Source organism: Rhinopithecus roxellana, chromosome 21, assembly GCF_007565055.1.
Source record: "Rhinopithecus roxellana isolate Shanxi Qingling chromosome 21, ASM756505v1, whole genome shotgun sequence".
NCBI classification, from domain to species: domain Eukaryota; kingdom Metazoa; phylum Chordata; class Mammalia; order Primates; family Cercopithecidae; genus Rhinopithecus; species Rhinopithecus roxellana.
The window spans coordinates 47,043,101-47,056,784 of NC_044569.1; the positions used below are offsets into that span (position 1 = coordinate 47,043,101).

Consider the following 13,684-nt stretch of genomic DNA (forward strand, 5'->3'; position numbering starts at 1 on the left):
TGTTTGTTTGTTTTTGCGACGGAGTCTTGCTCTGTTGTCCAGGCTGGAGTGCAATGGTGTGATCTCAGCTCACTGCAACTTCCGCCTCCCAGGTTCAAGCAATTCTCCCTGCCTCAGCCTTCCAAGTAGCTGGGATTACAGGCATCCACCACCACGCCCAGCTAATTTTTTGTATTTTTATAGAGATGGGATTTCGGGGTTTTGCTTTGTTGGCCAGGCTTGTCTCGAACTCCTGACCTCAGGCGATCCGCCTTCCTCGGCCTCCCAAAGTGCTGGCATTACAGGAGTGATAGAGTTTAGTTCTTAAAGTACAGGTTTCTGCATCAGACAGTGTTCCCCAATTTGCATTATTCATGAATTTCTCTTCCTGCTCTTAATTGCATGTTCAGATGCATGCATTCTGGAGTTGGGACATCCTTTAAGTGCCCTGAAATGTTTGTAGATGTGCACTAGATCAGTCCTGAAATGTTTGTAGATGTGCACTAGATGTTTGCAGATATGCTTTGCTAATTGTGTCAAGTGCTATTGAGAGGTTGAGTAACATGACTACTGAGAACTGACCCTTGGAATTAGCCATATGGCAGGGTAGGGGTGAGGGGACATTAGCCTGATTGCAGAGGGTTCAAGAGGCAATGGGAGGAGACAAATGGGAGAAAACAAGTATAGAAGTCTTTCAAGGCATTTGGCTACAAAGGAGAGCAGAAAAATGGGAAAGAGCTGGAAAAGAAGGGGTAAAGAGAGCTCTTTGAGGAGTAACGGCACTCCTTTCCCTGTGAAACGGATCCCTATTCCCAGGTCACATCAACACTGATCAAGTCTTCTTTCTTTCAACTTCTATCACACCCATAGCTGCTCTAGAGCCTCTCCCCATAATCTTCTAAACCTACCTCAACACCAGCCTGCATTATCTTTATTGCCCTCTTTCTCCATCAATTTATTCATTGTGTAGACCAAATGAGTACATTTCCAACAAAACCCAGGCATTTTTAGTAGGAGAATGAAGGGGTAAAATTGAGCAGGCCATCGCGGGATTTTCTTTAGAGGGAGGGATTGGGGTTGGGATTGGGTATGACTCTGAACACTCCCAAATTAATACATTTTTGACCCATCACCCAGGTCTCTTGGAAACTGAAGTTCCAGAAGCGGGAGCCTCTGAAGAATGTGTTTTTCGTCTTGGCAGAAAGAGCTCGGGACCCCAATGCTAAAAAGCGTCACATGGCAATGAGAGGCCTGGGAACCATGGCCTGTGAAGCCCCTGACAAGGTAGGGAAGGAGAGTGGGGCTCAGCCAGCCGCCTATGCCTCTCCAACCCTCTTGGTGTGGAGACTCCAGGGCTGGAGTATGGTCTCTGAGGTATTAGTTATCTATCACCCCAGAACAAACCACCGCACACACTTAGCAGCTTATAGCAACACATGTTGATTATCTCGGTTTTCGCTGGTCAGGAGTCCAGGTGTAGCTCAGCTGGGTCCTCTGCTCAGGATCTCACCAGGCTGCAATCAAGTGTCTGCCAGACTGCATTCCTTCCTGAAGCTTAGGGTTCGCTTACATAGTTGTTGGCAGAATTCAGTTGCTTCCCATTGCGGGACAGAGGTTTCTGTTTTTTTGACTGCTGTATGCCAGGGGCCACTTTCAATGCCTGGAAGCCACTCTCTCACAGCATTATGTAGACCAAATGAGATGTCTGTAGCTGTGTACTAGATCTTTGTTTGTAGCTGTGTACTAGATCTTTGTTTGTAGATGTGTACTCGATGTTTGTAGACGTGTAGATGGGTACTCGCTTCCTCTAGGCCAGCAGGAAGGTGTTGCCTCCTCCTGTCTGCTAAGATAGAGTGTTATGGGCTGGGCTGCGGTGCCTCACGCCTGCAGTCCCAGCACTTTGGGAGGCCAAGGCGGGTGAACCACTTGAGGTCAGGAGTTCAAGACCAGCCTGGCCAACATGATGAAACCCCATCTCTTTTGTATTTTTGTAAAAATACAAAAAATTAGCCAGGCATGCCTGCAATCTCAGCTACTCGGGAGGCTGAGGTATGAGCAGAGATCACACCAGGTACTCCAGCCTGAGCAACAGAGCGAGACACCATTTCAAAAAAAAAAAAAGAATCTTATGCAATATAAAGTCATGTCCGTAGGCTGGAAGCGAGTCACAGTTTCCTTCTGCACTCAAGGGGAGGAGACTTATTCAAGGTGTCACCCATTCAGGGTCATCTTAGGCTCATGTCACCTCAGCAATATCAGTTGTGGGAGACAGAGCTGCAGGAAGGATAAACTCACAGCTGTTACCCGTCCTGATGAATTTAAGTGATTTTTTTCTAGTAATTTATGTTTGTTTCGTAAAAGATGTTTTTTCCACCTCCTGTTTTACCATCCGCCAACTTCAGTGCCCATTTTGTCTCCTCCCCACTATAAAGGTACCTAGTTCTCCCCAGGCCCTGAGATCACCCAGGTCTGCCGCCCTATTTGAAGAGCCCTACCCAGCCTCACCCACCCACATGCCACACTCCAGATCACTCTTTTTGTTTTCCTTCCTAGGCTGAGCTGGGCTCTTGGGTTGGGCTAATGGAGCTTTTCTATTTTAATGAGAGTTGTGCAGATCTTGAAAAAAATCCTTGGTCTCTTAATTCAAGTCCTAGGTTATTAGTAGCCTAGATGTGGGGTTGCTTTTCAACCCATGGGGAGCAATTCCTGTGCTATTAATGCTTTTCAAACCTTGGTGACAGGTGAGAAAGCATAAGAAAATTGTCCTCGACCTGCTGGTATACGGATTGTATGATCCTGTGAGTTTGGAAGTCATCCATGAGAGTATGAAGACTCTGACCGTCGTTCTGGGCAAGATCCAGGGGAAAGGTTTGGGTTCCTTCTTCATAGACATCACACTTCAGACCAGGACTTTATTAGATGATGTAAGTAAATTAGAGAAATTCTGCTTTATTGAAATCAAAGTGGGATTAGAAATGTGACTGTGGGGCCAGGCGTGGTGGCTCATGCCTGTAATCCCAACACTTTGGAGGCCAAGGTGGGCAGATCACGAGGTCAGGAGACAGAGACCATCCTGGCCAACATGGCAAAACCCTGTCTTTACTACAATACAAACAATTAGCTGGGCCTGGTGGTACACGCCTGTAGTCCCAGCTACTCGGGAGGCTGAGGCAGGAGCATCACTTGAACTTGGGAGGCAGAGGTTGCAGTGAGCCAAGATCGCACCACTGCACTGCGGCCTGGCAATAGAGCAAGATTCCATCTCAAAAAAAAAAAAAAAATGTGAGCTGTGGATGGTTTGTTGCTGGGGAACAAGGTCTCTATTATTCACTTATTTATTAACACATCTTGTTGAGAGACTAGTGCTGTGCTAGGGTTGGGAGGACATATAAAGATGCATAGAATTTTATCTCTACCCCTCAAGGGTTTTTTTGTTTGTTTGAGACAGGGTCTCACTCTGTCGCCCAGGCTGGAGTGCCATGGCGTGATCTTGGCTCACTGCAACCTCCGCCTTTTGGGCTCAAGTGATCCTCCCACCTCAGCCTCCCAAGTAACTGGGACTACAGGCACATGTTACCATGCCTGGCTAATTTTTGTATTTTTGGTAAAGATGGGTTTTCACTATATTGCCCAGGCTAGTCTCAAACTCCTGGGCTCTAGTGACCCACCTGCCTCAGCCTCCCAAAGTGTTGGGATAACAGGTGTGAGCCACTGCGCCTGGCGAGTATTCATCTTAACAGAGAAGTGGGTATATGTACACTGATGATGATGTACACTGATTGACTAACATGTAGTCAATGCTGTCTTATAAATGTGGCAATAGCAATGATTAGCATTTAGTGAGCCCTCACTGTGTGCCAGGCACAGTGCTAGGCAGTTTACATGAATCATCTCATATAATCTTCACAATAACCCTGTCATGAGATGGGCACTGAAATTATCTTCACTTTGTAGACAAGGAAACCAAGGCACAGAAAGGTTAAAACTTGCCCAAGTTCACAGAGCCAGGAAGTAGCCATGCCACCAGCTCCTCTGACTATAGGGCTGCACTCTTAACTCTCAGATGACAAGTCAGGCTAAGCAAAAAGTGCACCGGCACATTGTTCAGTCCGAAACTGAGAAGAGTCAGAGACCCTGACTGCAAGCTAACAAGTTAGCCTGCCAGTTATTCTGTCCCTGAAAGACAAGACCTACAGAACAGCGAACAGATCTTTTATTTACTCCCAGAGAGATTTGCAGCATGTCCCCAAGCCCTAATTCTCTCTGGAGCCACATGGTGAGAGCCAGATGTGTCAGCAGCACAGGAGGGGAGAAGAGGCCTTGACCTTATGTAACTTGGAGCTCATATAGGAGCTGGGCACATGTGTCCCACCTGCTCCAGAGACACAGAGGGATTTTTGCTCTTGAATGTAAGCCGGTCCTCTCTGGGGAGGGAGTGAGGAAAGGTCCCTACTTACCACATTGGAGTGTAAGCAGATGTCTCTGGGGAAATGGCTCTAAATCTCTTGGAGGTGCCATCTGAACTTCCAGAACTTGTTTGTCGTTCAACCACTTTTTTTTTTTTTTTTTTTTGAGACAGGGTCTCGCTATATTGCCCAGGCTGGAGTGCAGTGGCCTAGGAACACAGCTTACTACAGCCTCAACCTCCCAGGCTCAAGTGATCCTCCCACCTCAGCCTCCTGAGTGGCTGGGACCACAAGTGCATGCCACTATGCCTGGCTAATTTTTGTAGTTTTTGTAGAGATGGGGTCTTGCTATGTTGCCCAGGCTGGTCTCTAACTGGGCTTAAGCAATTCTCCTGTCTCAGCCTCCCAAAGGGCTGGGATTTCAGGCATGAGACATGTGCCTGGCCTTCAACCATTTTTAAAAACCCTGGTTGCCTGGAATTTTTGAGCAGAAGTCCCTGGCCACGTAGAGACACAGAAATTCTTATGCAGAGCTGTTTGCTGATAGTTTACATCTCGATTACAGATAGCACTCTTCACTATCTGAGGCCCGTCCCTAGGAGGACGGGCATCTGTTTTACGTGTCTATACATATTATAGCATTAGGGTATGGCTTTGGATGGGGTACATTCTCCATTAAAATTAGTTAAACACACACACACACGCGCGCGCGCACACACACACCCTCACTGATAGAGCAGTGAAGATAATACAACCCTAAGCCAGGTGTGGTGGTGTGTGCCTGTAATCCCAGCTACTCAGGAGGCTGAGGCAGGAGGGTCACTTGAGCCCAGGAGTTGGAGGCCAGCTTGGGCAATGTAGCAAGATGCTGTGTCTAAAAAAAAAATAAAATAAAATGCAATCCTAAGGCAATTTCGGTATGCATCATGTGCTAAATTTTTAAAATATATTTCACGATACCATTAGTGGTCCTCAGTCTTGCTGGGTCTCTGTGACCCCCAGTTCTTGGTGCTCCTTCCCCCCTGTGAAGGCCCATCCCAGCCCTCCTCCCTTTGGTTTACCTGAAGGAGGACTTAGACTACAAAACCCGTGCACCAGGAGTCAGGTGTTTGGGTTACTATACTGGCTCTGTTACCTGACAGTGTGATTTTGGGCAAGTTCCTTAAGTGCCTTGGGCCTTGTTCTCCTCACCTGGAAAGGTGATACTTGGACCAAACAGCTCACCTTGGAAAGAAAGAGAGGGTGGAGTCCACTGAAATGCACTCAGGGACAAACCAACCAATCAGACTGGAATCAGGGAGAGGTGGGAGGGTGTTGGGGGAAGAAACATGATTATTATATCTACTGCAGATAGGAGAAACTCAGACCAAAAGCAAAGAAAAGAGACTTGGCAAAAATGCTGGAGTAATAAACAGGGAACTGGTTGAATGAATTTTCGTGCAGAAAAGAAAAAGAGAAAAAGAAAGAAAAGAAAAATGAAAACTCCTTTGTTTATTGACATAGAAAGAGCTCTCAGACTGATGAACACTCAAACTGCATAACAACAGTGGCATGTGCTTCCATTTATGTAGAGAAGAGGGAAAGGATCACATGATATACATCTTTCTTCTTTATTTTCGGGAGAGATACACACAAAACATAACTTTATTAGCTTGTGGGGAGGAAAATTTGGTGGCCGATGGAGAGGAGTAGGAAATAGATCTACTTTTTCTATAAAGCTTTTGGTTATTTTGAATTTTGGGAACTTTACAAATGTATTCTATCTCCACAACATGAAATAATGAACAAAAAATCTGGGAAGGTGGGAGTAGCACTAGTGATTTCCCAGGCTAGTCCTCTCATCTGCTGGAGAAGAGGTTCACTGAAGCCTTTAGGCCCTCTTCAAGCCATCCCCACCCACCCAGCTAAGTACTTTAGACCAGATCTCACCACCCACCCTGTAATGTACAGACAAGAGTGACGGCTGTGATGTGTTCTGATTGATGGCTGTGATGTGTTCAGATGCAATTGCCTTTTGGTAATGATCTGGCTTTCTTATTGTTTTGTCGATGGGGACCACAGGAGAACGACAGTCTGAGATACTCGGCCTTTGTTTTGTTTGGGCAATTGGCTGCCTTTGCCGGGAGGAAATGGAAAAAATTTTTCACCGGTCAGGTTAAGCAGACACGAGATTCCCTCCTGATCCATTTACAGGACAGAAACCCCCAGGTTGCCAAGGTAAGACCTTGACTCTGCAAACAACAGAGTGACATCTCCATGCTATTCATAAAGGGAGTTGCGAGTTGAGACGCCAGACCCTGGGGTTCCTGCTAGCACTGCTGTAGATACTTAGCAGCATTGCTGTATGCATCCTAGACAAGGTGCCTCTTCAGTGTGTAATCTCTCTTTGAGCAAGAGTGTTATTTTCCATCTGCCCCACCTGCCCAAGCCCAGTACTTGTCAATGCTAGATAAGCTCAGGGTAATGGGGTTGGGGGCAGAGAGGCACAGATTTAATCAATGGTGCAGCAGCCCACATAATGAGGATATTTATTCATGCCCAGTTAGCTTTTGTCATTGTGCTTGGTATAGATTTCCCACCTATAGCTGCTTTTCTTTTCTTTCTTTTCTTTCCTTCCTTTCTTCTCTTTTTCTTTTCTTTTCTTTTCTTTTCTTTTCTTTTCTTTTCTTTCTTTCTTTCTTTCTCTCTCTCTCTCTCTCTCTCTCTTTCTTTCTCTCTCTTTCCCCTTCCTTCCTTCCTTCCCTTTCTTTCTTTGTTCTTTTTTTTTTTTTTTGAGACAGAATTTTGCTCTTGATGTCCAAGCTGGAGTGCAATGGTGGGATCTCAGCTCACTGCAACTTCAGCCTCTGGGGTTCAAGTGATTCTCCTGCCTAAACCTGCTGAGTAGCTGGGATTACAGGTGCCCGCCACCATGCCCTGCTAATTTTTTATATTTTTAGTAGAAATGGGATTTCACCATGTTGGCCAGGCTGGTCTCGAACTCCTGACCTCAGGTGATCCACCTGCCTCAGCCTCCCAAAGTGTTCGGATTACAGGCGTGAGCCACCTCGCCTGGCTCCACCCATGACTTATTAATTTCTTCTGGTAGTTTTGTTTTATTCTTGGAGAAAATGTGTCCTAACAAGGTTGGATCAACTTCAGGCCTGCTTTGGAGTGGGACTTGGTGAACGTTTCAAACCAATTGGGAGCAAAGCTTTCTACCAAACCACTTGCCTTCTTTAAGTTACTGAGACAGAAATTAAATTTCGGAATCCAGTACTACTTTTGATGAGATAATAACAAGGGCTGTGCTAAACTATAAAGCTATGCCCTTCCCACCAGTCCCCAAATTATAGACATGGCCATCTTATAAGTATACATCCTTTAAGATTCAAATGTTGAAACTACCTGGAAGTTACTTTCACACTTTCAGCGGCCCCCTGACCACAGATTGGGTGCGATCCTCTGGGATACTTTTCCTTGCTTGGGATTATAGAATGCTCTAATAAATAAAATAGTAACATTATTTTTCTCAGGCTTGCAAAACAACATTTCGAGCCTGTTCTCCATATCTGAAACTAAGGAAGGAATACAGCTTCCAGAGTGAAGAAGATCAAAGGAACACTAAGCTCTACCGGCAGCTGGTGAGTGAGCCAGGATAGGAGAGAATTCTCTTCCGGTCCCTGCCCTCCTGGTGGTTAACACGGAAGGTGGCCAAGCACAAGAAAGAGATACCCTCCATAAAATGACTCAGGCCAACTATGTTTTTTTTCTTTCTTTTTTTTTTCTGGACAGAGTCTTGCTCTGTTACCCAGAGCAAGTGCAGTGACACCATCTCGGCTCACTGCAGACTTCACCTCCCAGGTTCAAGCGATTCTCATGCCTCAGCTTCCTGAGTAGCTGAGATTACAGGCGTGTGCCACCACACCCGGCTAACGTTTGTATTTTTAGCAGAGATGGGATTTCACCATGTTGCCCAGGCTGGTCTCGAACTCCTGATCTCGAGTGATCTGCCTGCCTCGGCCTCCCAAAGTGCTGGAATTACAGGTGTGAGCCAGCATGCCCGGCCAGGCCAACTATGTTTTGATTGTAATTGACCCATCATACAACATAAATGACAAAACGCCTAGAGGATCAAGCACAAGATATATTGGCAGTTCCAGTTCAGGTCACTAGCTGGATGCAGGTGATGCCTCCACCTCTCCTGCTTATCCACGTGCCCTGCACTGACCACTGCCTACTAGTTATATAGTCAAGGAAGTTTGCTGAATCCCGCCCTCATGCATACCTTTGCTAATTTCTTTCAGAGCCATTATCATCCAGAGATCCTGCAGTTCTTCTACGCAAATAAAATTCTGTAAGCGCAGAGCAGCAAGGAAATGGTTCTATGTGAGTGCATTGCTGAGCCATCGTGTTCCCCTGTTTTATCTCACTGGATGCCTCTTCTGCTTGCCTCTTGGGATTGTAATGGAAAAGAGGGTGCTGGGAGAGCAATCAAAGGCAAAAATAATACATGGAATTGTATGATTATATCTAAAGTAAAATTCTAGACTGCTTTCACTTATTTCATTTCCTCCCCATACAAATTTGATGAGCAGGTACACACTTTCTTTAAAACATTCCAAGTGTATATAGATTCAGTGCTTATTTCTCAGCGTTTTCTTTCTTAGGTTCATCTCTGTCACCTAGCTTTTATTTTTAATACTCAATTTCTGAGGCTTAGGAGAATACTTGTTACCTTAAGGGTTTTGTTTTTGTTTCTGTTTTTTTTTTTCTGGTTTTTGTTTTTGTTTTTGGTGTATTTGCTATTGATACCTTTTCTTGCCAAGATTTATTTAAAGTTGGCCAAGATACCAAGAAGGTGGCTTGCAGGTGTATCTTTAGCATCTCATAATTGTAAACAGTCATTGCTTTCAAGATCATCCGAAACAAGAATTAATAGAGAGAAAAAAATACATAAAGCGTGTGTTGAAAATCCTCACGCTCATGATATCTTAAGGGATAACAATAGTAGGTAACACTTACTGAGTGCTTACAATTTAGTGGACGCGGTCAAAGTGCTTTTTGTAAGTTCTATTTAATACTTGCGACAACCCTATGAGGTAGTAAGTACTACTATTGTTCTCATTTTATAGATAGAAAGCTAAGACACAGGGAAATTAGGTAACTTGCCCCAGATAACTCAGTAAACAGTGGAGCTGGAATTCAAATGCGTACGGTCTGATTTCTTGAGCCCATACTCAATAACCATGGCATCCTGCCTGTCCGTGGAATAACTGATGGATGGTTAGAAATGTTAAAAACAAAACAAATGCAAATGTCTCTGCTTCTGCTCCTCTACTAAGCCCAGCTAACTTTTGTTTTTATATGTACTAAGTATACATTTTCGTTATGTGAGCTGAGTGTATGTTTTTATTAATTACTTTTTGGCTATTAATGCCAATTATTTTGGTGATCAATTCTAGTTATCTGAGGAGTCACATCACTCATAAAAATCACAAAAAAGATCTCTTAGTCCTGCTCACCCTCCCTCCAACCAGATTGCATCCCAAGCTTCTATAGAAACTCTGGTACCACCCCTGAACTCAGTATCCAGGCCACACCCAGAGTGTTTTGTTCAAGACAATTTAAAACACGAGAGATTATAAAAACTACAGCGGGATCTTAAACGGCATTCTGAAAACCAGGAACTCAATTTTCTGCTGTAGCTCCCAGGGACAGGGTGGTGTGACACAGATGTGGGGGTGAGGAGAGGCCTAGGCGAGATGAGGATGTGGGAGATGGCAGACGGAGTGGCAAGTGCCAGGCAGGAATGGATTTTCTTCCTTCCTGTTTTGAATCTGAAGAACATGACAGCAAGAGATTTTAGGAGGGACACAGGCTCAAGAGGGTGTGGGTGGTTCTGAGCTGTAAGCCCCCTGCCCCTCCCAGCACCTGCTCCCCGGATGTTGGCCTCTTTGATTTTGTTGCAAGGTTGGTTTAAACTTGATGCAGTTCCATTAAGTGATCAGTGAGTGGTCTGAGAAATGACTGCATGTGGCTGGCATTCAAAAAGGTGGGGATAAGGTGAGATGGGTGGGGCTACGTGGTATAGAGTAGAAAAACCTATGCAGTTAATGTCACTGTATTGGTTAAAATTGTGGAAGATGTGGTTGAATTATTTGACTTTAAGATTTCACAGTAACCTTTTATTTTGGTGGCCCCCAATGAGTCATGCCTGCTGATACTCATGTCCTTATTTAGTCCCTTCGGTTTGAATCTGGGCTGCCTTTGTGACTTGCTTTAATCAGGAGATTGTGATAAATGGCACTATGCTGGGCCTAGAACTCTGGCAGTTTCCTCGTTTGAATTGTGGGGGAAGCCAGTTGCCACATAAGAAGTTGAACTACCAGGAACAAAGGAGAGTGCCTGAGATCACCATGTGAAGGAGAATGGAGACACCCAACCCACAGCAGAGTCTAAAGCCCAGACACATGACACAAGTTGTCCCTTCCAGCCAGACCCTAGCCGTTGAAGCTACTCCAGTTGGTACCATATGGAAAAGAGACAAGCATCTCTGTCAAGCCCATCTCAATTGCAGAAGCATGAACAAGGAATCAAATGATTGTTGTTTTAAGTCATTAAACTTTGGGATAATTTGTCACACAGCAATAAGTAACCAAAGAAGATTCCTTATTATTAACTGTTATCTTGGCTAATTTTGTTTTGCTCTTCATAAGTTCCCTTTGAATTTAAATTCTATTTCCAGAAATTTATGTTATCATGAAATTTGGTGGCAAGAGCAAGGGACCATGTTGTTTTGGTTTGTTTATTTTGTTTTTTTCTGTTTCTCACCATACCTATCACAGGGCCTGGCCACGTGATTAAGGAACATTTGCTCAATGACTAAATGATTCCAATTTGCAGAGGGAATAAAGTCCAACATTCAGTCTGCCATTTCAGGCTTTCAACCTTCCTTTTCTTCTGTTACTCTCTTTGCTTCAGCCAAGTTTGGGTCTTTTCTCTTCTCTCAACATGTCTTGGTCTCCTACACCCCCTCACCTTGGCTCATTCTGCTATTTCTGTGTTGAGTCCCCTCACCTGTGCACACCCACCTAGACTCACATGCACACACACACACACACACACACACACACATTTCATATGTATATCTTATCTGTACTCCAACGCCTAGGTGGAAGTCCTGATCCCCCCAGTTGGGGAGAGCTCGAGTCTCTGAATTCCCAGAACATTCTAGCGATATTATACCACTTATATCTTATCTGAAAGGTTTTTTTTTTGTTTCCCTATATGTCGTTTTATGGTTTTTTTTTTTCCTGTTAAGATTGAAACTACGGAAGAAGGCAGGGCTCTATCTTGTACATCATTTGTATCTCCCCGGTGACTGCAAAAGTACTCTGTAAATGAATGTTGATAAGGGGGAAAAATGTCAGAAAGTCATCTGAAGCTGTCACTCCTTCCTGGGAGGAGCCCATTTTGACAAGTAAGAGTCATCGATTTCATTCCTTATAACCAATGTACAAGTTACTTTTATGCTTGTGCATTTCAAGTTTCCCCTTCCCCGTGTTTATTTGAATGCCAACCCAAAGGTAATGTTTTGACATTTCTTAATTTTGAATATTAATTTTGAACCTTATTGAGCAGTTGAATGAAAGATAGAAAAAAGGAATGTTCAAGTGCCCCACCCCCATGCTAAGTGCTCAGGGTAGACCTATGCTTGGTCCCCTGTGTCTCTGGCACTCATGAGATGGGTCTTTCTTTCTTTATTTTTATTTTTGAGATGGAGCCACACTCTGTCACCCAGGCTGGAGTGCAATGGCACGATCTCGGCTCACTGCAACCTCCACCTCCCAGGTTCAAGCGATTCTCCTGTCTCAGGCTCCTGAGTAGCTAAGATTACAGGTGCCTGCCACCATGCCCAGCTAATTTTTGTATTTTTAGTAGAGACGGGGTTTCACCATGTTGGCCAGGCTGGTCTTGAACTCCTGACCTCAAGTGATCTGCCCACCTTGGTTTCCCAAAGTGCTGGAATTACAGGCATGAGCCACTGCATCAGGCTGAGATAGGTCTTTCTTAAAGGGGAGAGGGTAGTGGTGGAGAGATAGGAGAGAAAATGACAAAGGAGGTGGCTGAGAATCTAACAGGTGTGACCAATTCTGCTAATCAATGAGAGCAGAAGCCTGTGAACTTCCAGTCAATAGACTACTTAATTGGGGGAACGCTTTACACGTTATAAAAAAGCACTGGAGTGTTTTGAAAACGAGAAACAACAGCTATGTAGGTAGGTAGCAGTTAGTGTTGCATGGAAGACAGATATTTGTGCATTTCTGCATTTTCTAAGTTTGCTGCAATGAGCATGTATTACTTTTATAGTTATAAAACACGTGCAAAAGTGCCCTTTTAAAATGAAAAAAAGTCCATGAGTGTAAGTGATATATATGCTTTGGAAAGCCTGGGATGGTCATTGTTTACTCTCGCTAGTATGTGTTTGCCTTTGTCCTTTTGAGACATTTCGTTTTAATCTGTTGATGACAATAACCTGTTGATAATATAACTTGATGACAAATAAAGTGACTTATGATTGATTATCATTTTATTTATGTTACTGAACTTACATTAATTCTGTCTGACCACAGTAGAGTAAATCTTTTGTTCCTTTATTTACATGTTAAATGGTTTCAGAAAAACCCTGGGTTCTAGATAAATCCAACACATCCTAATTTACTGAGGAGAGATGATTTGATATGCAAAGACATCTATTATTTACCAAGTTAAGCACAGACTCCCAAGCCAGACTTCTAAGATTCCTTATAATAAACACCAACCTAGAATTTCCCATGATGCTTCCTCATTTCCTACTGTCTGGAATACTTTCCAGTTCCTTGTTTCTATCAGCCATTCCCTGGACTGATTCCAAATGCCCTTTTCTTCAGAGGTAGAGCAGAGCTGCTAGGAGGATGCAGCCTGGCTCTGCCATTTAGCCAGGTGTGAGCAAATCAGCGCATCAAGCCTCAGTGTGCTGATCTGTGAAATGGAGATGATAACCCAATGCATAGAATTGCTGGGCTGCAAAGATTCAATTAAGTCACACTGAGCACTCTTGGTACATAGAAGGTGCTCAGGAAATGTTAATTATTTTTGTTCCTCATTCCTAACACACTCTCCAGACAGTATTTCTGCTCTTCTTGAAGCTGCCCAGGTCTTCAGACAGGTCCATTGGTATTTGAGCGTTACCCTGATCCACCAGTCCTGGAAATAGCCTCCATGTCCTTTATTAGTTCTCCAAGAATGTGGCTTTGAGCCTTGCCTGACATGGGTGT

The 13,684-nt window shown here is 44.2% G+C and overlaps 1 protein-coding gene across 6 annotated transcripts in view; it reads left to right on the forward strand.

Moving 5' to 3' along the window:
* Positions 1-12,950, forward strand: part of MRO (maestro) — a 31,249-nt gene extending 18,299 nt beyond the window's left edge. For 2 of the 6 annotated variants that reach the window (XM_030925974.1, XM_010376775.2), the window contains exons 3-7: positions 1,117-1,263; positions 2,721-2,903; positions 6,447-6,602; positions 7,901-8,008; positions 8,672-8,730. In XM_030925974.1, the coding sequence (XP_030781834.1) occupies positions 1,117-1,263; positions 2,721-2,903; positions 6,447-6,602; positions 7,901-8,008; positions 8,672-8,725 (648 nt within the window). In that variant the 3' untranslated portion in view covers positions 8,726-8,730. Of the gene's footprint in view, positions 1-1,116; positions 1,264-2,720; positions 2,904-6,446; positions 6,603-7,900; positions 8,009-8,671 lie in introns of all 6 variants that reach the window. The other 4 variants (XM_010376777.2, XM_010376780.2, XM_010376779.2 and 1 more) reach the window with 4 other exon arrangements.
* Positions 12,951-13,684: the final 734 nt, after the last annotated feature.